The following is a 26,696-nucleotide window of genomic DNA, read 5'->3' as shown; positions in this document are numbered from 1 at the left end:
ATAGTTTTTGCTATCCTAGGTTTTTTGTTATTCCAGATGAATTTGCAAGTAGCCCTTTCTAACTCTGTGAAGAATTGAGTTGGAGTTTTGATGGGGATTGCATTGAATCTATAGATTGCTTTTGGCAAGATAGCCATTTTTACTATATTGATCCTGCCAATCCATGAGCATGGGAGATCTTTCCATCTTCTGAACTCTTCATTGATTTCTTTCTTCAGAGACTTGAAATTCTTATCATACAGATCTTTCACTTGCTTGGTTAGAGTCACACCAAGGTATTTTATATTATTTGTGTCTATTTTGAAGGGTGTTATTTCCTTAATTTCTTTCTCATCCTGTTTATCCTTTGTGTAGAGAAAGGCTACTGATTTGTTTGTTTTAATTTATATCCAGCTACTTTACTGAGGTTGTTTATCAGGTTTAGGAGTTCTCTGGTGGAATTTTTGGGGTCACTTACATGTATCATCATATCATCTGCAAACAGTGATATGTTGACTTCTTCCTTTCCAATTTGCATTCCTTTGATCTCCTTTTATTGCTCTGGCAATTACTGGCAAGTACTATATTGAATAGGTAGGGAGAGAGTGGGCTTTCTATTATTTATGTTGTTATTGAAGATCAGCCTTACTCTGTGATGATCTGGAAGGGTGCATAGGATGATCATAGCATAGGTGCATAAGGTTTGGTGACCGATTTTATGGTCAGTTTTGGAGAAGGTACCATGAGGTGCTGAGATTAGGGTATATCCTTCTGTTTTAGGACGAAATGTTCTATAGATATCTGGTAAATCCATTTGTTTGATAACTTCTGTTAATTTCACTGTGTCTCTGTTTAGTTTCTGTTTCCAGGATCTGTCCATTGATGAGAGTGGGGTGTTGAAGTCTCTCAATATTATTGTGTGAGGTATAATGTGTGCTTTGGGTTTTAGCAAAGTTTCTTTAATGAATGTGGATGCCCTTGCATTTGGAGCATAGATGTTTAGAATTGAGAGTTCCTCTTGCTAAATTTTACCTTTGATGAGTATGAAGTACCCCTCCTTATCTTTTTTGATAACTTTGGGTTGGAAGTCAATATTATTCGATATTAGAATGGCTACTCCTGCTTGTTTCTTGGGACCATTTGCTTGGAAAATTGTTTTCCAGCCTTTTACTCTAAGGTTGTATTTGTCTTTGTCCCTGAGGTGGGTTTCCTGTATGCAGCAAAAAGTTGGGTCCTGTTTACGTGACCAGTCTGTTAGTCTATGTCTTTTTATTGCAGAATTGTGTCCATTGATATTAAGAGATATTAAGGAAAAGTCTTTGTTGCTTCCTTTTATTTTTGTTGTTAGAATTGGGATTCTGTTCATGTGGCTAGCTTCTTTAGGTTTATTGAAAGATTACTTTCTTGCTTTTTTTCGAGCTTTGTTTCCCTCATTGTGTTGAAGTTTTCCCTTTATTCTTTGAAGGGCTGGATTTGTGGAAAGATACTGTGTAAATTTGACTTTGCCATGGAACGTTTTTGTTTCTCCATCTATGGTAATTGAGAGTTTTGTTGGGTTTAGTAGCCTGGGCTGGCACTTGTGTTCTCTTAGGGTCTGCATGACATCTGCCCAGGATCTTCTGGCTTTCATAGTCTCTTGGGGAGAAGTCAGGTGTAATTCTGATATGCCTGCTTCTTTATGTTACTTGACCTTTTTCCCTTACTGCTTTTTAATATTCTTTCTTTGTTTTGTGTATTTGGTGTTTTGATTATTATGTGACAAGAGGAATTCGCTTTCTGATCCAAACTATTTCTGTAGGCTTCTTGTATATTCATGGGCATCTCTTTCTTTAGGTTGGGGAAGTTTTCTTCTATAATTTTGTTGAAGATATTTACTGGCCCTTTAATTTGGAAACCTTCCTTCTCATCTATACCGATTATCCTTAGGTTTAGTCTTCTCATTGTGTCCTGGATTTCCTGGATGTTTTGTGTTAGGATATTTTTGCATTTCACATTTTATTTGATTGTTGTGTCCGTGTATTCTATGGTATCTTCTGCACCTGAGATTCTCTCTTCCATCTCTTGGATTCTGTTGGTTGTGCTTGCACCCCTGGCTCCTGACTTCTTTTCTAGGTTTTCTATTTTCAGAGTGGTCTCTCCCTTTGTGATTTCTTTATTGTTTCTACTTTGTTTTTTAGATCCTGGATGGTTTTGTTCAATTCTTTCACCTGATTGGATGGGTTCTCCTGTATTTCTTTAAGGGATTTATTTATTTCCTTCGTAAGTCCTCCATCATCATCATGAGAAGTGACTTTAGATCCATATCTTGCTTTTCTGGTGTGATGCTGTATCCAGGACTTACTATGGTGGGAAAGTTTGGTTCTGATGATGCCAAGTAACCTTGGTTTCTTTTGCTTCTGTTCTTAAGCTTGTCCCTACCATCTAATTATCTCAAGTGCTTGTTGTCCTCAATATATCTGATTGGAGCTTGTCCTTCCTGTAATCCGGGTTGATTCAGGACTTCTCAGAATCCAGATTTCTCTGGGATCCTATGATTCTGGGATCCTGTGAACCTGAGATTCTGGGTATGTCAGAATTCTTGGCAGTTAAGCTTCTTCTAAGACCCTGAGATACTGGTGTGACCTAGCTCCTATTATCCTGGAATCCTAAGATCCTGGGTGTGTTATAGCTCCTGGAAGTAGTGTCTCCTCTGGAGACCATGGGACTGTCTAGTGTGTTCGAAACCAAGGTATACCAGCACCAACCAGAAGGAATCCATGCCGCTGGTTAGACAGGGCCCTGTGTTTTTGCTCCTGTTGTCACAGGCCTGTCACAATTGGTTTGTAACAGATGTTGCGTTCTACTTACCAGTGATCCTAAGAGCCTGGGCATGCTAAGGCACCTGTGGCATGGAGAGTCCTCTGGGGACCGTAGGACTGTCCGCTGAGTTCACGCCCAAGGTGGCCCAGAGGTGGCGCTGACTGGAAGGCTAGTCATGATACTTTCATCATCCTCAGTGAGGAAACTGAGCCACAGGAAGATGACTTGTCCAAGCTCACAGGGGTCACATGGGTTACTTGTAGAGTTAAAAATAAGTTCAGTTTCCTAGTCTTCTATTTATTAATCTTTATAATATTTTTAACTTTACATCATTTTATCTATATGTGTGTCTATATGTGTATGTGTATATTCCACACACGTATGTATACACATAACATTTTTGGAGGGTAATTTTTTTTTTAAATATTTAGAACTTAATTATATATTCAGTTTCTCATTGGGGGATTAGTTTTGGTTTTTCAAAACAGGGTTTCTCTATATAGTCCTGGCTGGCCTGGAATGCACTCTGTAAACCAGGCTGGCCTCAAACTCAGAAATCCAACAGCCTCTGCCTCCTGTATGCTGAGAATAAAGGTATGTGTCCTCATGGATGACTCATTCGTATATTTAAAACTGGAAACTAGGCATTTTCTATACTTAAGCAATGTTTGACCTCTAGAAGATGTTACGAAAGATTTTAAAGATGTGTAGCTTTAAGTATAAAATAACCTTTGTTTGTTTTATTTAGCTTGAAGAAACAAACAGTGTGCTAACCAAAGACATTGAAATGCTAAGAAAAGAAAATGAAGAGCTAAATGAAAGAATGAGGACAGCAGAAGAAGGTATATAGTTTCCTTAGCAAATGATGGTGTGAGCAGTTGCTGCTCTTAAAGAAGACCCAGGTTCAGTTCCCAGCACCCACGTGGCAGCTCCCTTCTGTGAATTGTGCCTCATCTTTAGGTCCAGCTTCAATCCAATAGCTTCCTTATGGTTTCTGAAGGAACCAGAAATATGTCTGCAGACAAAACATCCATACACATAAAATAAAAATAATTTTAAAGAAGTTAATGATTAGTAACTTTAATTATTTTTAATTGATGGTATGAGGACTCAGCCATTAAGAGAGCTTATTGGTCTTCTAGAAGACCCACGTTTGGTTCCTAGCACCCATATTGGACAGCTTAAAACTCCCTGTAACTCCATATTCAAGGAATCTGATGCCCTCTCTGGCCTATCTGATTGTCTCCAAATGCTCCATGCTAAGAGTGGGCTCATGATCTATGTAGCCATTCATGATGATGCAGAGTTCCAGATTAGTCTGGTTGATACCCTCTTAAAAAAAGGAGAATGTAAAGTGAATTCTGAGATTAATCTGTAGTTATGTTTTACTTTGTCTTTGTTTTTAAAGAATTATTTATTTTATGTATATGAACGCACTATAGCTGTCTTCAGACACACCAGAAGAGGACATCAGATTCTATTACAGATGGTTGTGAGCCATCATATGGTTGTTGGGAATTGAACTCAGGACCTTTGGAAGAGCAGTCAGTGCTCTTAACCACTGAGCCATCTCTCCAGCCCCTTATTTTGGGCTTTTAAATGCTTGTTTTCATATATTGACTAACTTATGTACCTACCCTTAATAAGATTATTAAGGAGCTGGACAATTGGTAAATTCATGCAGTCCCAGCACTTGGGAGGTAGAGACAAGAGAATTGGGAGTTCAAGGACAGCCTGGCCTACATGTGTTTAAAAAACAAACAAACCAAAAACATTCCAACCAGTTACCATAATGAAATTGCTGAAAGATACTATGTAATACTGTGTATTAAATAGTATTTTCAATAATTGAAGTCATTGTTATTTTGGAATGCAGATAAAAGTATCTAATGCTCCACAATAACAGTTTACATAATTTATTGGCAGAATATAAATTGAAGAAGGAGGAAGAAATAAATAATCTTAAGGCTGCTTTTGAAAAGAATATCAGTACCGAACGGACCCTTAAAACACAGGTACATGTGCCATCAGCCCTTCCTAGTGGTTTGCATTTGAGTATCATATAATCAGAAAACTAATAATTGTTCTTTATGTATGTTTTTTACTAAATGAAAGTCCTAAGGTTTAGCTTTTCATGAGAACAAAAAAAGTGTATCCCTGTTAGATATAGAAGACTTACTTGAGATGTATAATTGATCAGTGTATATCAGGCTATGATCACTAGTCTGTGACAAGTGTATAATGACACAACTCAGTACTAGAGTAATGGCTTAGTATTCATGAAGACCTTAGTTCCATCCCCAGCACTCTAAGAATGTGATGTTTGATAACCTATTGTTGACAGTAGGAAACATGAAGAGAAGATATATTAGATCCAAAGCCAGAGAAATAGTTTGGGAATGAGAAACAAACTGTAGGACGGTGGTTTACCATTTTGTTTTGCATTTGAATATGTATATAGCTTAGTTTTTGTTTGTTTGATTTTGTCATTAAACTTAATATCTTAGCCGGGAGTGGTGGCGCACGCCTTTAATCTCAGCGCTTGGGAGGCAGAGGCAGGCGAATTTCTGAGTTCGAGGCCAGCCTGGTCTACAGAGTGAGTTCCATGGGTAGCCAGGGCTACACAGAGAAATCCTGTCCCGAAAAAACCAAAAAACAAAAACAAAAAATTTAATGTCTTGACATGAAACCCTATCTCAGGAAAAGGTTGGGATGGGGAGGCAAAAAAACTGTGTGTCTTATCATTATACTAAGTTACCCAGTAGATCAGAGACTGAGTGTTTCACTTGGTTTTTTTTCTTTAAAACAGTAATTGCTTTTCTCTGCTTTTAGTATAATTAGATTAAATAATTGAAGAGAGTAATTTTATTTTTAAGTAAGTACATGTTAGGTTTATTATTCAATAATCTAAATGCGTATTAAAATTACTGAGAGGTGGGTGCCTCATCGTCAGGGGAACTTTACTCGTAATCTTACTTTCTTATTGATCCTATACATTGCAGCTAAAAATAATTTTTATAAATGTGCTTGACTGATTTTTTTTTTAATCCTTCAAGTACAGATGTCACCTTTAGTATAGAACAGAGACTATGAAAGAAAAGATGCACTTATTACATAAAAGGTCACATGTGTGTGGAGGACCTATCAACAAAAGTTTAAATGAGACAAACTGAAGAGAATACTTGCCAATATTAACATCTGTAAATAAAAATACCAGTACAATAAGAAAAATATTGTCTAGCAAACATTTGAAAAATACTTAACCTTAATAATAAACCAGGAAACAAACAAGACCTAAAGAGACAGCTTAGCACTTAAAAGCACGTACTGCTCTTGTAGAAGACCTGGATTCAGTTCCCAGTACTTACACTGAGCAACTTACAACCAACTTAGATATACAGCCAGAAAATTGAAAGAAATACAGAAGGCTTTGGTAGAGCTTGCCCTTGAGGGATGTGGTGCTACACTGACTTTTCATTCTCAAATGTTTCATGTGTTAGATTTATTATTGCAAACTCTAAATATGCATTAAAAATTATTCAGGGTACCTCATTCTAAAGGGAACCTTATCGATATAGATGAGATCTAAATTAGGACTTTTTCCTCTCTTAATGGGATCAGATCTATCATGTTCATTTTTTATGTTCCTATCCATGAATACTATGCATGTATATGGTAGACACATATGCATTCAAGTAAACAAATGCTCATATACATATGATAAAAATATGTCTTTTAAAACAACAACAACAATAATGTAGAGAGTGATTGAAGAAGACACCGAATATCAGCCTTTGGCCTCTGTACACATGAACAAACACACAAGTGTACACAAACATGGCAAAAGAAAAGGGGTATCTGTATGGCCTAATCAGATCTTGCTTTTCTACTAGCCCAAAGGAAAGAGATCTCTCTAGCCTTTTTTTTTTTTTAAACCTGTGCTTACAATGTTATCACTGCCTTCATATGCTTTTCTTGGTTATCCATCTCCTAATCCTCTTAAGAAACGTGGAACGGAGTGCAGTTGCATACTCCTTTAATCACAGTGTTCATAAGACAGAGGGAAATGGATCTCTGAGTTTGAGACCAATATGATCTGTGTAATAAGTTCCTGGCCAACTACCTACATACTCAAGTGATGAGGGTGGAGGTGGGGGAGGAGAGAGAAAAGAGAGGAAAGCTGTGGCACATTCTAGGGAGCTTTTCTTACCTTCTCTAGGGGTCTCCATAGCACCGTTGCATGTGTCTCATGCTCTGTATGGCTTCTCTGTCTTCCTCCTTTACCAGCTAGAATATTTGGAGCATAGTTATATTTCTTTATATCTTGTGTGCAGTAATATATACTGCAGTATTATTAAACAGTGGACTTTGTTTTACAAGCCTGATTCTTACATTGTGATAAATAAGACATCAGTTTTAGTTATCTGGACCACTATTCATATCCTAGCCTTGACTGGTTTGTTTTGTAGAAACATAAGTTTACATACAGAGACAAAGGAAAAAAAGTCCTACATAACTTTGAAAACCAATACATTTTAATAGACATTAAAATTGAATAACTATAGTATATTGATTCTTACAAATACTATTTTAATGTTTGAACAGGCTGTTAACAAGTTGGCAGAAATAATGAATCGCAAAGATTTTAAAATTGATAGAAAGAAAGCTAATACTCAAGATTTAAGAAAAAAAGAAAAGGAAAATAGAAAGCTACAACTGGAACTTAACCAAGAAAGAGAAAAATTTAACCAAATGGTGGTGAAACACCAGAAGGAGCTGAATGACATGCAAGCGGTAAGGTCTGTGTGTATACAGCATGGAGGGATCATCTCCAATTGGTACCTGCCATGCTTAAAGTAGACTTGCTTGTGTTAAAATATATATTTTAATCTATAGTGTTCACATTTTAATCATATGCTCTAATACTAACATTTCTCTCTAAAGAATGTAAAGATGCTCTTTTTCCTCTCAGTGGTCATGACTTGAATTATTTTTACTAGCTTGATTAGAGGCCCTCATTTGAAAGAGACAGTCAAGGATTTTTGTTTTTCAGGTGCAACTGAATTTGGAATATGGCTGTTATATTGATTATGGTTAGTTTAGAGGTTTTAATAGAAGCATTCAATATCTACTTTTCTAAAGTCAAAATACCAATAAGTTATATTTGACATTTAATATAACATAAGACAGTAACATAAAATTGTCTTAAATCATTTATATCCAGGCTTTTATCTTTAATTTTCTGTGCTTTTAGAATTAATTCATTTGGAGCCAGAAAATAGTTTACTGATGTTTTAAGTACTTTTTCATACCTTATAATTTAAAAAAAAAGAAAGAAAGAAATTTTTCTAAACAAAGTCTAGAGTATTTGTTGCTCTAGGTTTGATTCCTAGCACCAATATGGTGGCTCACAATCATCTGTAACCCCAGTTCCAGGGGATCCAACAGGCACACATGTGGTACACATACATACAGGCAGGCAAAACATTCATACATATAAAGTAAAATAAATCTTTAAAAAAAGGGAGGGGGGGAGGAGTTTATTTGCCTTTAGCACTGAACTCAGAAAGAAGCGAGTTTCTTCATCAGAGAACATCATCATCTGTGGCAGGTGCCAGGCACAGTAGCATACTCATGATCTAGCTACTTGAAACAGGCAGAAAGACTGCTTGAGCTAAGAAGTTCTGGACCAGCCAGCACAGCCAACCACATTTCCAAAAGAAAACCTAACCATAGTAATAAACATCCATAGTGTACAACATGTCTCACACTTACAATTTTTAATTACTCATTTACATTTCAATGATTACTGTCGAAATTATTTGAGTCTGGTTATTTTTATCATCTTTTTTTTTTTTTAAATAGCAATTGGTAGAAGAATGTACACATAGAAATGAACTTCAAATGCAGTTGGCTAGCAAAGAGAGTGATATTGAGCAGTTGCGGGCAAAACTTTTGGACCTTTCGGATTCAACTAGTGTTGCTAGTTTTCCTAGTGCTGATGAGACTGATGGAAACCTCCCAGGTAAGAATTGTGTTCTGTCACTCAGATTTGCTCAAATAAAAAGGTTATTCAAATGTACTGATAGGCTGTGCCTGAGGAAACCCCTGAAGATGTTCAAAGAAATTTTGTTATTTTGTTTTGCTTTGCTTTGTTTTGTTTGTCAACATGGGATTTCTCTATGTAGCTCTGGCTGTCCTGGAACTCATCTGTAGACCAGGCTGGCCTCATAGAACTGTCTGCCTCCGCCTTATCCTCAACCCCCATCCTGAGCTTAAAAGTGTACACTACTTTCTCTGCTTTAATGTGTTTTTATGAGTACTTAGTGCTTAATGCTTATGTATTTTGGGAGAGAGAGAGACAAAGACAGACAACACACATGCACGCACACGCAGAGAGGGAGAAGGAGAGGGAGGGGGAGAGACATAGAGAGAGCGCAGAACAATAGCAGCTATAAGTAGAATCCTGTCCAATATATTAGTGAGAACCCTTTTGTAGACTTTGTCAAGGGGATAACAAAAATTGAGTAGAAATAAATGCCTAATGTTTCATTTCTTCCTCTTTCCCTAATTAAAGTAAATAAAAAATAATGAATGAATAAATACACATTCTTGGCTTAATTGGAGTTCAGATGAAGTGAATAGGATGTGTAGCTAAAGAGATGGCTCAGTGGCTAAGAGCATTCCTGCATGATGGTTCACAACCATCTGTAATTTCAGTTCTAAGGAATCCAACACCCTCCTCTGGCTCTGCACAGCCACCAGGGCTACACAGGGTACACAAACATATATGCAGGCAAACAAATAAAAACACCACATACACACAAATAAGATGATTCTAAAAAAATTTTGAAACATGCATTTACAAATACTATGCATATTTGCTATGCCAAAATTCTAGTTCAGTGTTTCTGAAGTGTTTTTTTTTTAACAAAGTAATGGAAAATATATTTTAGTATATTTCCTAAGTGATGCATGAGTAAAAAGGTGTTTTATTAAGCTAGATAAGTAATACATTTCACCAGAATATACTATAGTTTCTATTTTCATAAAGTTGATAGACTACTTTAGAAACTTTTTTTGGTTGTTCAGGAAAGTGGTAGTCAAGGGACCATGTACTTAATATCATGTAATCTCTGCCCTCATGCTTTACTATCTTGGCTTGCCCCAAGTCAGATTTCTGTGAGGGCAGATAGGACTGTACTTCCTGTTCTTAAAGTCAGGTATTTCTGTCTTGTAGTGTTTGCCTCTTTTATACAGCTTCTGCCTGTAGAAACTTTTAGCTTTCCATCATAGGAAGATGACTATGGGTTAATAAGAGCCTCTGTTGTCTTTAAGTTATTGCTGTGATAAAAAAAAAAAAAAAAAAAAAATTCATGACCAAAAGCAACTTGATAGTGGAGAGGTGTCTGAGTGATTTCGAGCACTAGTGGCTGGCTCATCTAGAGGATCAGAGCATACACATGGTGCCTCACAAGTGTAACTCAACTCCCAAGCACTATCTCCTAGACTCCATGAGTACTGGGCACTTAAGAGGTTCAGAGATAACATGCAGGCAAAATATTCATAGACCTGACATAAATAAATAAAATATTTTTGGTAGTTCTCAAGTCACACTCATATCTCTGAGAGAAGTCAGGGAAGGAGCTCAATCAGGAACCTGAAGGCAGGAACTAAAGCCGAAGCCATGGGAGAACACAGGTTGGCTTCCCGTGGCTTGCTCAGCATGCTTTCTTATACAGCATAGGACTGCCTGCCCAGAGGTGGTGCCATCCACAGAGAGCTAGGCCCTCCACACATAAGTTATTATTTAAGAAAAATGCATTTCAGACTTGGCTATAGGCAATCTAATAGAAGCATTTTTTTCATCTGGGGTTTCTCTTAACAGATAACTCTAGGTTTTATTCAGTTAACAGGGTAGAGGACAGCCAGGACAATTATGATTTAGTTTTTGAAATGAAATTGTTAACTCATTTTTTATTAACCACATGATACTTCTGGAGTAAATGGGTCTAATGTCAATCAAAAATCTTGAGTAGGGCTTTTTCTTTATCCTATGCATTTCTGTTAGCTTTAGAATATCTTACTGGTTTTGTCTAAATTTTCAGAGACTCATACATTATTAGTGACTATAATTAGAAGACTTGAATCAGAAGATAAATTGGTGAGCTGCACACTGAGCAAGCACATGAGGTGGTATGATTGGCAGGCTTTAGGTTAGACATCCACTTTGACTTCAGAACCCTGATCTAGGAGATAAACAGTCATTTGACAAAAGGATTTAAATGTTTTTACAGGCCCTATATTTACATTTGCTTTTGAAGATTTTGTTTCTGAGTATCAAATGTCAAAGTACTTTTGGGTATTCTTCATCATCACTGTAATGTCATTATTGGAACTTTAGAGAAAAATAAAAAACAAGCTAAACTCTGACTTTCCTATTGGATGTAGAAATTAAAGGATAATCTTTAGCAAAATCACTTTTCCCTTCAGGCTGGAGAATAGCTTAGTAGATTAGAACACTTGCTCCTTGTGCAGAGAACTTGGATCTGTTCCCCAGCATTGTAATTGTAAACTACTTTACCCTCTTTGCTTCTCTATTGAACATTCATACTACATTTTTCATGTACTATATGCTTAAAAATAGTTTTTTGACAAATAGAAAATGCTTTATAGTAATATCTAGGAAAAATTCTCTAAAGTATTTTAATATCCTTAATATAGATGGTATATTATTCACTTGTCTATAATAGTTTCTAAAGATGACAAAATTTTATTGGGGGCTGGAGAGATGGCTCAAGAGTTAAAAGCACTAGTTGTTTTTCTGGGGTCCTGAGTCCCATCCCCACCAACCACATGGTGGTTCACAATTGTCTATAACTGAATCCTATGGAATCAGATTACCTCTTCTGGTGTATGGATATACATGCAGACAAAAACACCCATATACATATATACACACATACACACACACAGCTTTACTTGTTCTATTATGGTTTTGTCCTAGTTTGTCTTATGCCCAAATGACAAAATAACTTCTGTATAATAATGGCTTCTTTTTGGGCTAGAGAGATGGCTCAACAGTTAAGAGCATTGGTTACTCATCCAAAAAGCTTAGGTTCAGTTCCCGGCACCCGAATGGCAGCTCACAATTACCTGTAACTCCAATTCCAGGGGATCCAAAACCCTCACACAGACATACATGCAGGCAAAACACTGGTGCACATACAATAAGAATAAATCACTAAAGAAAGGCTTCTTTCTCGGTCTTTTTCTTGCCCTCTTTTGGAATTGTTGATTGTTATCTGAAGCGTATGAAGGGCATAAAGCATTAGAAAAGCACGCATTGTCTCTTACATTTTTCATTCCCTTGGATCTCAGGCTCTATAACTTAAGCCAGAGAGTAGGGATCACTGAGTTTCCAAGTCTATGAGGGCTTCTGACCTTACCCAGTCTGAGTTGGAGGCCATGCTTCTGTGTATTTCAGCATTAATTAATGATGTTTGCTTTGTATGTCACTTTTGAATATAACAAAAACACTACATACTGCTTCTCTACCTCTATTAAATTGTAAGTAATATATTAAAATAAACTTTGATAGTCTAAAAAAAATTAACTTTGATATTTAAATTGCCTCTGCTAGCTATTAATTACATCATCCAGTTGGGCTCCGTCTGTCGTTTGGGTGGGTAAGAGTCAGTTATTGCTGGTGTAATACTACAGACAGTTTTTTTCAACTAAAATTACTTTATAAATACATTATATAAAAATCCAGGGTTTTATTTTTGTTTGTTTGTTTGTTTGTTTTACTTCTGTGGCTAATTGTTAATAAGGAGAGGAAACAGTGAAGCTAGTGTCATGATTGCTGTATTGTGAGCCTCTAAGCTGAGCCATCTCTGTGAGTGTGAGTATGAGTATGTGTGTGACAGAGAGAGAGAGAGAGAGAGAGAGAGATTGAGATTAAATCTATAATCACTGATTTTAGTTCGGTTCTCAAATCAAATGTAGAACTAGAGAAAGTAAATAGTATCAGTTAAGAGAAGGCCAGGTAGAAATATAGAAAACTTGAATTTAACGTACCACAATTTCATTTAAAGAAGTTTTCATACTAACATAAACAAAAGCTTGGCGACGTTAATTAACTGGTGGAAGTGGCAACAAGAGAAATATTACATTCAGTAACAGTACTGTGAGACTTGTTTGAAAATAGCCTACCATTGTACTTTAGCAACATCAACTCAGCAGTTAAGACATAGGGGGTTTGAGCCCTGGAGCTTTTACACATACAGAAAGATGAGGCACCCTTTCCTAAGCCTTGGTGTCACAATTTTTTAAGTGGGTGAAAATAGAATTGTATGTAAGAATGAGGGCTACACAGAGAAACCCTGTCTCGAAAAACCAAAAAAAAAAAAAAAAAAAAAAGAATGATATTCTGTGTCTGGAGAGACAGTTCAGCAGTTACTTCTCAGGTCCTTTATTTAATTCAATTCCCAGCACCCACATGGTGGCTCACAACAGTCTGTATTGGGATCTAATCCCCTCTTTTGGTGTCTGTGAAGGTAGAATACTCATATATAAATAATTTTTTAAAAATAATATATCCTATAATCCAAGACTGTACAAATTTATAATATGATGTATCACTTGCGAAGCATTTTGACAATCAAATATTTAGTAATGACACCTGTTGTTATTCCTGTAAGACTGAGCTTTTCAGCTTTATGTGAAGAGGGAAATTTTTTGTTTGTGAGTACACTGTCACTCTCTTCAGACACCAGAAGAGGGCATTGGATCCCATTACATATGGTTGTGAGCCACCATGTGGTTGCTGGGACTTAATCAGGACCTCTGGAAGAGCAGTCTGTTCTCTTAACTGCCTAGCCATCTCTCCAGCACTACCTTCTATTTTTTTAATGTGTTAAATATAACATTAATATAGAAAGAGCTTGAGTTTTGGGGGTGTTTTTGGTGTTTGTTTGTTTGTTAGTTTTACGTACCACCTGATATAACTGTCTCTAAAAGAAGCATCTTTATTTCTCAGACACATCTAATACACTTTAGATATATTAACCAGGTTTGGTATTATACACCTGTGATCTCAATACCTAGGCGATTAATCAAGGCTAGCTTGGGCTACATAGTAAATTTAAGTAAGCCACGTAGTAAGGCTGTCTCAAGAAGTTAGAATCTGGTGATATAAGTCTGGTAGAGCACTGGCCGAGCATGCCCGGTGCCCTGAGTTTGATGCATAGCACCACAAAAGGAATAAACATTATGTAATAGTACAACAGTTGCTATAAAAAGCTTTAATTATAGTCAGCTATTTAAGGTATAAATACTAGCAGTTAACCTACTTATTTCTTTTTTTGTTTGTTTATTGAATTAAATAAGCATAAAAAAATAGCATACTTCATTAGTTTGAGAAGGTTTGGAATTAGACTTATATGTAGAATTAAGTGCCTCCCAACCAAATTTGAACAATTTTACTGAAGTTGTTGTGTGTTTTACTCAATTTATTAGGATATTTTACTGAGAAAACAAATAAAATGCTTGTCTCTTATTCTTTGTATCTAGTTGATTCTGCCTGCATTCCTTATTTATTTATCTTCTACTCTTGTGTGAGTACGGGGACACCTCAGCACTTTGCCTGCTCTTTCTTATGTAAATAAACCATGGCTCTGAATTGTTCAACATGCCGCAGTCTTTCTCCTTTTCCTTTTTGTTTTTCTTTTCTTTTTTTGCTGAGCATTTTTATATAAATGTCATATAATATTTAAAATATTATATATCATATCCCATTTAAGCTGTCACTCATTCCAGTCATGCCTGGCTCTTAAAGACATTATTATTTCATATGTTTTCAATTGAGTACTAAATGTTAATTTTATGGGGAAAGTGGCTTTGGATTTTTTTCTGCAGTCTTTATTTGACCATTAAAGCTAATATGTGTGATTGAAGCATGAAAGAGCAAATTACAGCATTTATTTGTTTACCTGTTTTCTGTTGCTTGTTGTTGCATGCTGTCAGACCAATTGCAGTTTTTCCTTTGATTTTAAAATTTAAGATTGACTACTACTATACCTATTCCCCACCCCCCCCCAGAGTCAAGAATTGAAGGTTGGCTTTCTGTACCAAATAGAGGAAATATCAAAAGATATGGCTGGAAGAAACAGGTACCATATATCTAATATCTTCTCATTGATAATTTTGTTACATGTTTTACTATAAGTGTAAATCTTAACTGCTCTAGTACTAAAATTGACTTTAAGTTACTGCAGTATAGTGGAAACACAAATGGAAAATATGCTAGTCAATTTAAACCGAGTTAATGTTGATCTTTTCATTCTTCTTCTCTCTTCATCATTTCAGTATGTTGTGGTAAGCAGCAAAAAGATCTTGTTCTATAATGATGAACAAGATAAGGAGCAATCCAGTCCATCTATGGTGTTAGACATAGAGTAAGTTGCCTTTGATTGAATTTTTTTTCATTGTTTGACTTTTTACTTATGAGTTATCTTCAGAACTGCTTGTCATTTTGTGTTATTTAAACATCATTACCTATTCTAAACAATATGGCCCACTGGGTAAAATTTGCATTTGCTTCACAAGCCTAAGTACCTGAGTTCTGATGCTCAGAACCCGTGTGAAAGGTGGATGCTAGGGGCCGAGCATCTAATCCCAGCACACCACTGCAGGGTGGAGGGAGACAAATAGGAGGATCTTCAGAAGCCTGATGGCCAGCTAGCTTGGCTTGCACAGTGGCAAGGCAACCTGTCTCAAAGAAGGTGAAAAATGAAAACCAATACTCATACGTTTTCCCCTGACTTTCATATATGCACCATGGCATGTTTGCATCCACATTGACACAAATAAGCACACATGTACAATTTAAATAAAGTCTAGCCTTAGCAAAATGTGAGAAGGGAAATTATGTATACAAGATTTATGTACTTTAAAAAGCAAATTTCTATTCATTGTTTTGAGTGCCCTGAGCATCTCAGAAAGTAAAATTGGGGGCTATAGAGTTGTCTCAGAGGTTAAGAGTACTTGATGTGCCAGGCGTGGTGGCGCAGGCCCTTAATCCCAGCAAAGCACTCGCAAGGCAGAGGCAGGTGGATTTCTGAGTTGGAGGCCAGACTGGTTTACAAAGTGAGTCCCAGGACAGCCAGGGCTACACAGAGAAACCCTGTCTCGAAAAACCAAAAAAAAAAAAAAAAGAGTATCTGATGTGCTCTTGCAGAGAGCTCAGGTTCCTTTCTCAGCATCCACATGGCAGCCCACAACCATAGCTTCAGTTCGAGGGGCGTGATCAGCCTCTCCTGGCCTCCGTAAGTACCAAGCACACACATGGTTCACATATATACGTGCAAGCAAAAACACTTATCATGGGAAATCCTTTTTTATTTTAGTTTTACTTGATATTTATTGTTGTTTTGCCTGCATATATGTCTGTGTGAGGGAAGGTGTTGGATCCCCTGGAACCTAAGATACAGGCAGGTTTTATCTGCCATGTGGGTGATGAGAATTGAACCCAGGTCTTCTAGAAGAGCAGCCAGTTTTCTTAAGTGCTGAACCATTTCTCCAGCCCCCAATTTTTTTTTTCAGTGTAACATTATTTGATCATCATACTGACACCATCAGTGGTTTATGTTAATTAATGTAAACAAATAACTGTTCTTTTTTTAATAATATATATCGGGTTTTTCTATGCGTGTTCATTCACATTCCATTTGTCTATATTATCATACAGGTAATATTTATGTAATGAAACTAGCTTCTATATTTAAGAACCTTAGAGACAACTACTTAAAAAATTTTAAGTGTACAATATAAGTTCAATATGAGGTTTGGGAAATGCTATTCAAGAGTTATATAAAGTTTAATAAAGGACCGTCAAGATGGCTTAGTGGGTAATGTTGCTTGTTGCCATGCCTGATAATGTAAGTTTTGATCCCTGGAATCCACAAGATGGAAGAGAATGAACTTCAGAACGTTGTTCTCTAGCTTCCACACATACACCATGGCATGTGCACCCATACATAAAATGTAACGTTTTCATGTTAAATAAAAAATTTTGGAGCTAGTACTTGTTAGAAGATAAACAAAATTGAACAAGCTTGGGTAATATTTCGTACTGCTTTAACTATTAGTTATGAATGATAAGTTTGAATGGAATAGTAAAAATAAGAGTGAGTCTAGTTTATAAAACAAGTAGCCAAGTTGTTTTTCAAGTGGATTTGCAATTTTGCGTTTCTGTCAGCAATATGTGAGTAATCTAGCTTCTATACATTTTTGTCAACATTTGTTTTACTTTTAGAGTCTTATTTTTATTATTTTTAATTATATGTATATGTGAGGGTATGTACACATGAGTGTAGAGACCTTTTAAGCCTTTTGAGTTGGAGTTATTGGCAACTGTGAGCCACCAGATTTGAGTGCTGGTAGCCAAACTGTGGTCCTCTGAAAGAACAGTATACATTCTTATATTTATACCTCTGAGCCATCACTCTAGCCCCTATTGTTTCTCTTAAAATTCTTAAAGGTATACCACGGCATGCTTTTATATACACACACGATTATTGATGCTGGACATTTTTTTTGTTCCTTTGCCACTTAATATCTCTGGTGAAATGTATGCCTTTTGTTACCAATGAGATTCTTATAATGGATTTATATCATATATTTCTATCTTAGTAAATTGTTTCATGTCCGACCTGTAACCCAAGGAGATGTGTACAGAGCAGAAACTGAAGAAATTCCTAAAATATTCCAGGTACAAATGTTATATTTATAATTCTAAAAGCTCTTTTACCTAAGCAATTTTGTGAAATAAGTATCAGTGTTTTCATGCATGTAGAATTTTTATTTACAGATCAAGGTTTTTTTCAATCTTCTTCACCCCTTCTGAATTTAGATACTATATGCAAATGAAGGTGAATGTAGAAAAGATATAGAAGTGGAACCGGTTCAACAAGGTGAAAAAACTAATTTCCAGAATCACAAAGGCCATGAATTCATTCCTACCCTCTACCACTTTCCTGCCAACTGTGAGGCCTGTGCCAAACCTTTGTGGCATGTCTTTAAGCCACCACCTGCCCTAGAGTGTCGAAGATGCCATGTTAAGTGCCACAGGGATCATCTAGACAAGAAAGAGGACTTGATTTCCCCGTGCAAAGGTAAGGTGCAGGGTGTGAAATGACTCAGTGGTGTGGATTCTACAGGTGGGTTTTAATGTGTTCCTGAGGGACCGTGCAGCGGTCTTCTCTTAGAGCTAGTGGTTCAGCTTTTAGCAGTTATGAAAGCAAATCATCCCCTTTTCAAAAGGCAGGCCGCTGAAAACCTTGTCATCTGAGAGAAGAACTTAGGGCACCTCCTACTGCTCCCCTTCGAGTTTTCACCATCTGTATTTCCCATGTATTTCACCAGTGTGCCTCTCACAGACAGCCAGAGGAAATGGACATACACTGTCTGCTTTAAGTAAGAGACATAGGTTCTGGATTTAAAACCTGGCCTTTGTATAATGATGCTTCCCAATGAGGATGTCAAGGTAGGAAGGCAGAACCTACAGAATCCAGTGGCTTCTTAACTTCTTACTTGGTAATGTCTGTGCATCTGGGCATGTGATCATGACTTGCATTTTTAGGCTCACTGTGGGCAGTAAAAACATTCAAGGCACTGAATATGGTTTTAAAGAATCACTTTTTTCCACTAAGAAATTTTGCTCTGTGAAGAGTTACGTGGATAGCAAATACCTCCATGCATAATGTATGACAGGAAACGAAGTTTGCAGTCTGGAGATTCCACAATCTGCACCAGGGTTTTCTTCTAATCCCCACGATGACACAACAGGGAGGCACTCTGGAAAAACTAAGATTCAGTGACATTAAACAATTTGTTCCATGTCAAAAAACTAGAACTTCAATTAGCTTTAGTTGCACAATAAACTGCCTTAAATTGGAAGTGAAACGAAAAAGAGAGAAAGATACGTTCTATAGAAAATTTGCTTTACTGTTGTATTTTTTATATTTCTAATTTTATACTATTTTTCCTATGTTTACGACTATTGGTCTTGATATTTTTGGTTTTTAGAAAAAAAAAATTTAGTCTTAGTTAAATTGATACAGATACTTTCCAAGTATAGTTAAGTATAGTATCTTTAGAATTAAGAACTTGCTAGGTGTTGGTGACACATGCCTTTGATCCCAGCACTTAGAAAGTAGAGCCAGACAGATCTCTGTGAGTTTGAAGCTAACCTGGTCTACAAAAAAGTTTCAGGACAGCCAGGAAGAGAACATGACATGACAGAGAACCCTGTCTCAGAGGAGCCAATTTAAAAAAAAAAACTTGAAAAATTATGAATGTAATTTTTTTTTGTTTTTAAAAAGAATTTTATCACATGAAATACCCACTAGACACTCAAAGTACATCTCTAGCCATTTGTGATGGATGAAAGTAGGTTTCCAGAAATCTTGAAATGATGTCATCTGTCACAGCTTGAGGGACCAGGGAATAAGGCCAGCACTGCCCAGTAACGAGATGGGCCGTTCTGCTGAGGGAAAGCTATTAGGTTGAAGTCTGGTCTACTCCTCTATTTTTTTATTTTATTTTATAATATTTTTATTAGATATTTTCTTTATATACATTTCAAATGCTATCCCGAAAGTTCCCTATACCCTCCCCCCCACTCCCCAACCCTGCTCCCCTACCCACCCACTCCCACTTTTTGGCCATGGCATTCCCCTGTACTGGGGTATATAAAGTTTGCAATACCAAGGGGCCTCTCTTCCCAGTGATGGCCGACTAGGCCATCTTCTGCTACATATGCAGCTAGAGACATGAGCTCTGGGGGTACTGGTTAGTTCATAGCTTCATATGAAACAGCTACACCAGGGTCCCTTCAGCAAAATCTTGCTGGCATATGCAGTAGTATCTGGGTTTGGTGGCTGATTATGGGATGGATCCCCAGGTGGGGTAGTCTCTGGATAGTCCATCCTTTCGTCTTAGCTCCAAACTTTGTCTCTGTAACTCCTTTCATGGGTATTTTATTCCCTATTCTAAGGAGGAATGAAGTATCCACCTCTTCTTGATTGTCTTGTGTTTTGCAAATTGTATCTTGGGTGTTTTATGTCTTGGGTATTTTTCTTCTTGGTCTTCCCTCTTCTTGATTGTCATGTGTTTTGCAAATTGTATCTTGGGTGTTTTATGTCTTGGGTATTTTTCTTCTTGGTCTTCCCTCTTCTTGATTGTCATGTGTTTTGCAAATTGTATCTTGGGTGTTTTATGTCTTGGGTATTTTTCTTCTTGGTCTTCCCTCTTCTTGATTGTCATGTGTTTTGCAAATTGTATCTTGGGTGTTCTATGTTTCTAGGCTAATATTCACTTATCAGTGAGTGCATATCTAATGACTTCTTTTGTGATTGGGTTACCTCACTAAGGATGATATCCTCCAGATCCATCCATTTGTCCAAGAATTTCATAAGTTCATTGTTTTTAATAAGCTGAGTAGTACTCCATTGTGTAAATGTACCACATTTTCTGTATCCATTCCTCTGTTGAGGGACATCTGGGTTCTTTCCAGCTTCTGGCTATTATAAATAAGGCTGCTATGAACATAGTGGAGCATGTGTCCTTATTACCAGTTGGAACATCTGGATATATGCCCAGGAGTGGTATTGTTGGATCCTCCGGTAGTACTATGTCCAATGTTCTGAGGAACCGCCAAACTGATTTCCAGAGTGGTTGTACAAGCTTGCAATCCCACCAACAATGGAGGAGTGCTCCTCATAATTTTTTTAATATGGTATTATGGTTGTAATTGTATACGTTTTATGAGTTTTTTCTTGTTTGTTTTTTAATGTAGTAAGTTACGATGTAACATCAGCAAGAGATATGCTGCTGTTAGCATGTTCTCAGGATGAACAGAAAAAGTGGGTTACCCATCTAGTGAAGAAGATCCCTAAGAACCCACCGTCTGGCTTTGTCCGCGCCTCTCCTCGAACGCTGTCAACAAGATCCACTGCAAATCAGTCTTTCCGCAAAGTAGTCAAAAATACATCTGGAAAAACTAGGTAAAAACTAAAATATTAAAGTGTTTAGTCACATAAATATTGTTGGGACCTGTCTATTAAAATTAGAAATCTAGTCAGTCATGATGGCCACACCTTTAGGCCCAGCACAGGCATGTCTATGTGAGCTTGAGGCCAGCCTGGTCTACAGAGCAAATTCTAGGAAAGTCGGAGCTAAATAGGGAGACTCTGTCTCAACAAACAAATACTACTATTACTATTATTAAAAGCCTTCAGTAGCAGACATACTAAAATCAGAAACAACTATTTTCATCACAGAAGAACATCATTGCTGTTATACGTAAGATTAATTGATTGCAATTAAGAATTACTATGTAGGACACTTTCATACCCAGTTTCTATTACAGATTAGGATGTGACATATAATTTATCCCCTGTTATTTTATCCCGCTAGAATCATTTTAAATGCAAATAAGTCATAAAATGTTCCTCATCTTTTACACTGTTTTAGAATTGGGTACTTTTGAAAAACAACATCATTTGTTAGTACTGATGAATAGTCTATTACAAATAAACTCAGTTAATTCCTCTTTTTAAGTCTTTGGTGGGTAGGACTTCTTTTCAAAAATACTTTATGCTACAACAATTACAGAACCTGATTAAACACTGTCCCTACCCCATTGTTTTTTTTTTTTTTTTTTTTGAGACAGAGTGTTTCTCTATGTAGTCCTGGCTGTTTGGAACTCACTCTGTAGACCAGACTGGCCTCAGTCTCAGAGACCCGCCTGCCTCGGCCTCAGAGTGCTGGGATGAGAGGCTGGGCCAGCATGCTTGGCTTGAAGCTATATTTAATTCACTTACTGTGTTCACTCTCTTCTGTCAGTAATGAAATGATGCATACCTTTTCTGTATTTTCAAGCCTCTATACTATTATAAGCATATCTCAGCATTTACCTGAACCCTATAGAATGCTATTTCAGCCACCTAACAGGGTATAAACTAAGACTAAAAAAAATAAGAAAATGTTTTAGAAATACAAAAGGAAATCATATTATAGTGTCTTTTCCTTTCTTCTGCTTTATCTAAACTTTATGTCATTTCTTACTCCTTTGTGTGAGTGTACATATTTGCCTTTCCCTAAGTTTTTAGGAATAGTAGGGGTGGTGCTGATGGGGTTTGAACCCAGGGCCTCATGCGTGCCAGTCAAATAGTCTACCACTGAGCCATACTCTCACCCTTTCTTCCAGCTGTTGTTGTATCTTATATTTTTGAACTTAGCATCTTTCTTAAATTACAAGATTTTTCTTTTCCTTCAACAGTTAACCATGTGACCTACTGCTGTGTTGGAATCATGTGGGATGCTACCTGATAAACCAAGCTGTTTAACCATGTGGAGCAGACAGGCTGTTTCTTTTGACACAAATACCACAGGCTTTTCAGGATTAAGATTGCTGTTAATTCTGTCCTTGTTTTGGCACAAAAAGCACACTGAAGATTGTTTTTGTTTTTGTTTTCTTGCGGGTTTGCCTACAGGTAGATTAGATTAATTATTACTATGTAATGCAAGTACAATTGGGGAAAGCTTTGCTAGATTATTTTTTTTTAAGGTGCTGCCTTTTTGAATTAACTAGAAAATGCCTGTCAGTCATGATAGAACAGTTTTCCTCATATGAACAAGAGGAAGGAACTTTCACTTTCAGTGGAATGGCCATCACTATCAAGATCAGATCGTGGAAGGAGTAAAGAAAATATCTCAAAATGAGACAAGTTTTTCTGTTTTGTTTTGTTTTTTTAATAACTAAGTTTTTTGTGCTCTTGCAAAACTATTCAGAACTATTTTAAGAACACAGTGATGTCACTTTAAGCTCAGTGTCCTTACTGTAGAATTAAAAGCCTTACTGTCGATTGCCCACAGTGGGCTCTGTGGAGAAATTAAATATCTTACATTATGCTTTACAAATATTGTATATGTTTCAGCAACTTTGTAGATTGGGAACTGGGAGAAGATGAAAGAATTACATTTAATCTATGCATTTTTGCCAAGCCATATTGAGTTATTTTACTACTAGAGACATAACTAACTGTACAAGAGAACCAAGTTTAAAAGCATTTTGTGGGATACATCATTTCTGTAATTATATAATGTATTTCTTTGTGGTTTTAAGTGAAAAGACATTAAGTTAACAAACATATAAAAATGTATGCACTGTTTGAAATGTAAATTATTCTTAGAATACTTTCAGTGGAAGTTGCATTACCCTATTAGTGCCTTAATTTGAGAGAATTTTTTTACTGCCATAAATACAGACTTTTCAGAAAACAGATTTTACAAAAAATTATGTGTTTTTTTTCATTGGTAATTGGTTTAATTTAAAATATAGAGGTTTGTCAGATTTTTATAAATTGAGTACAACCTTTGTACCAAACTACCTGCTACAATAATGAAACTATCTGCAAAAACATATACAGTTACACCAATAGTAAAGAATTATGAAATATATCCATGATGTTTTCCAGTTAACATAGGAATTACCATATAAATACTGTTCAACTCTCCTCTGGTAACAAGAGTTGATGTGTATGGGCAGTGTGATTTATTGTTTATTTTTTTAACCAAATACCTCCTCAGTAATTTATAATGGCTTTGCAGTAATGTGTATCAAATAAGCACTGGAAAACCGATCTTCTCTAGGGTGATATGCATGTTTCAAGTGGTATTGAAAGCCGCACTGATGGATATGTAGTAATAAACATATCTGTTATTAATATGCTAATGACTCTGTGCTCATTTAATGAGAAATAAAATAATTTATGGATAGATACTTTTAATATTGACTACTATAGTATTTTCTCATGGCTGGAATGAATAGATGGCATACTAAAATTATTCAGTGATTGTATACAAATGTTTGCTAAATTTTGTGAATAGATTAAAATTATTTTTTAAAGATAAAACTTGACTTGGGCTCTAAAACAAGAGGTACTATTGTTCAAGTAAAAGATAGCTAATCTTCGTTGGAAAACAATTCCCCATGGGCCTGTTGCAGATCTTTACATCTTGTGAGTAGAGGCTGTGATAACTTACATTTGGACCATCACAGATACAACACAAACAACCACCCACAGCCTTAGAAGATAAAATGTGTCCCTTCAGAGGTCCCTTTACTGCCAGTGTCTCTCTGCATGGTTAAAGTCAGGCAGTTTGCTTAAACTTATTTAAAAATTCAGATTCCAGTGCTGAAGAGATGGTTCATTGGTTGAAACAGCATTTGCCTTTCTTCCAACAGGACCCAGTTCAGTTCTCAGCATTCAATGTCTCAACAACTTCTAACTCCAAGGGATCTAAGACCCTCTTCTGGTCTCTTTGACACCAACACAAAGGTAGCATACACATACACGTGTACATATGCACGCACGTGCACACACACTTAAAAACAAGAAAGGCTGGCTCCTTATACTTGTAGTTTCTTCATCTGTTATATAAGACCATCCTGAGTTCAGGGCCCACCTTACCTGATCTGGGGGAACAGGAAGATCATGCTGCTTGCTATGAGTAAAATAGTGTTCATTTTTCTCTGTCATGCACATGTTTCATGTTTGTCTCTATCCTAAGAACTGTGAACTGTGATAAACTTAACTTGTGACTTGCAAATGGGATGTAGGGTGTGTATCCTTTATCACCTGACAGTTTACTTACTGCATTCTTAGAGACATCCACAGTAAGTAGTATGTCAAGGTTGAGTAGCAGCCAGCACAGTTAATTAGTACTAAATATAAGGATTTTTTTAAAATGAAATATTGGCTGGGCAGTGGTGGGGCATGCCTGTAATCCCAGCACTTGAGAGGCAGAGGCTGGTGGATTTCTGAGTTCAAGGCCAGCCTGGTCTACAGAGTGAGTTCCAGGAAAGCCAGGGCTAAACAGAGAAACTCTTTCTTGAAAAACAAACAAAAAAAAAGGAATATTACATTTATTTTTATAGCAATACAGTTAATACTAAATATAAGGGTGTCTTTTTTAATGAAATACTAGTCTGAGCATCACAGTGCTCAGAACTGAGTGTCCAGAGGAAGGACTCCTAATGCTGACTTGCAGAACTGCTTCTCTGCATTCCCAGCATATTCCAGTTCTATAATGGCCAGAGCATGCTAGTCCAAGAAGCTAGTACCTGACAATACTTTCCAAGTGTCTGCTACATCTGCAGACCAGTCTGGCACTTTGTACTTTTTGCCACTTAGGAATTTCACATCCACTCATGTGAATCACTGTCCATCCTGCCTCAGAAAACCACTTTGGCCAAACATTGTCCTACCCAGAACCCTAGCTCAAGGTTGTCTAAGAAATATATTACAGCTTCTAGATCTCTCCTCTCACTGGAAGACACACTAATGGAATGGAGATTTTAATAGTCCACCTGAAAGAGATGGGACTGTGGGGGCACTTGTAGCTGACAGAGATTGTCCTACATTCAACTGTTAACAAAAATAATTCACAATATCATGCTTTCTTTTTGCTTGACATACACAAGGACCTATGTTTGAGCTTGCCACCACTGCCCACAAAAGAGTGGTGACAACAAAAAATAAGTAGGAAGGAATCTTTTGTTACTTAAGTTAAGTTATGAAAACAAAACAGACTGGGCTAGAGAGATCACTCAGTGGTTAAGAGCACTGACTGTGGAGCTGATACTGTGACACAGTGCTCCATACCAAAGGTATTTACCTTTGGGAGAGAGCTGGTCTCCCAGAAGTGTGGACAAGCCTGTGCGCTCCAGTAAGACCACCACTTCTGCTCAGAGGGACCCGCTCAGAACTCTCAAGACACATGAACTGACGAGCAGCCTGGCAGGATCCTTCTGGTTTCCATCTGTGCCCTGAACTGACCCAGTGCCACAGCTCTACATACCCGAATACCATCAGGAAAGAGCTGGTCTCTCAGGAGTGTGTAAACACTTGTGAGTACAGGAAAGACCACTACTTCTGTTCAAATTCCTGGCCCAAGAGGGGCCCGCCCAGAGCCATCAAGACACAGAAACCAAGAAACAGCCAGGGACAGGATCCTTCCAGTTTCCATCTGCACCCCTGAGCTGACCCTGTACCACAGCTCTCCATACCCAAATTTCTCCCAGAGAGAACTGTTCTCCCTTGAGTACTGATGCACTGGCTTGCAGGAGGGACAAGCCACAGTAAGAGACAGCAAAACCATCTAACACCAGAGATAACCAGATGGTGAGAGGCAAGGGCAAAAACATAACAGAAACCAAGACTACTTGACATCATCAGAACCTAGTTCTCCCACCACAGCAAGCCCTGGATACCCGGACACACCAGAAATTCGGATTTAAAATCAAACCTCATGAAGATGATAGAGAACTTTAAGAAGGACATAAATAACTCCCTTAAAGAAATAGAACACAGGTAAACAGGTAGTAGCCCTTAAAGAGAAAAAAAAAATCCCTTAAAGAATTACAGGAAAACACAACCAAACAGTTGAAGGAATTGAACAAAACCATCCAGAATCTAAAAATGGAAATGGAAACAATAAATCACAAAGGGAGACAACCCTGGAGTGAGAAACCCTAGGAAAGAGATCAGGAGTCATAGATGCAAGCAACACCAACAGATAGAAGAGAGAATCTCAGGTGCAAGAGATACCATAGCAAACATTGACACAACAAAGAAAATGCAAAAGGCAAAAAGCTCCTAACACAAAACATCCAGGAAATACAGGACACAATGAGAAGATGAAACCTAAGGATAATAGGTATAGAAGAGAGTGAAGATTCCCAGTTTCAGCAAAATTATAGAAGAAAACTTCCCTAACCTAAAGAAAGAGATGCCCCTAGCCGGGCGTGGTGGCGCACGCCTTTAATCCCAGCACTTGGGAGGCAGAGG

The 26,696-nt window shown here is 37.1% G+C and overlaps 1 protein-coding gene across 3 annotated transcripts in view; it reads left to right on the top strand.

Moving 5' to 3' along the window:
- Rock1 (Rho associated coiled-coil containing protein kinase 1) overlaps positions 1–23,633 on the top strand; it is a 121,465-nt gene extending 97,832 nt beyond the window's left edge. For 2 of the 3 annotated variants that reach the window (XM_021150215.2, XM_029472234.1), the window contains exons 24-33: positions 3,527–3,620; positions 4,705–4,793; positions 7,384–7,572; positions 8,644–8,803; positions 14,881–14,951; positions 15,148–15,236; positions 17,473–17,551; positions 17,693–17,954; positions 20,639–20,846; positions 22,124–23,633. In XM_021150215.2, coding sequence (XP_021005874.2) covers positions 3,527–3,620; positions 4,705–4,793; positions 7,384–7,572; positions 8,644–8,803; positions 14,881–14,951; positions 15,148–15,236; positions 17,473–17,551; positions 17,693–17,954; positions 20,639–20,846; positions 22,124–22,127 — 1,245 coding nt within the window. In that variant the 3' untranslated portion in view covers positions 22,128–23,633. The other variant, XM_029472235.1, reaches the window with a different exon arrangement.
- The last annotated feature ends 3,063 nt before the right edge of the window (positions 23,634–26,696 follow it).

This window comes from Mus caroli, chromosome 18 (assembly GCF_900094665.2).
Source record: "Mus caroli chromosome 18, CAROLI_EIJ_v1.1, whole genome shotgun sequence".
Taxonomy (NCBI): Eukaryota; Metazoa; Chordata; class Mammalia; order Rodentia; family Muridae; genus Mus; species Mus caroli.
Note: the sequence above shows the minus strand (reverse complement) of the source record. Positions and strands in the feature narration are given on the sequence as shown.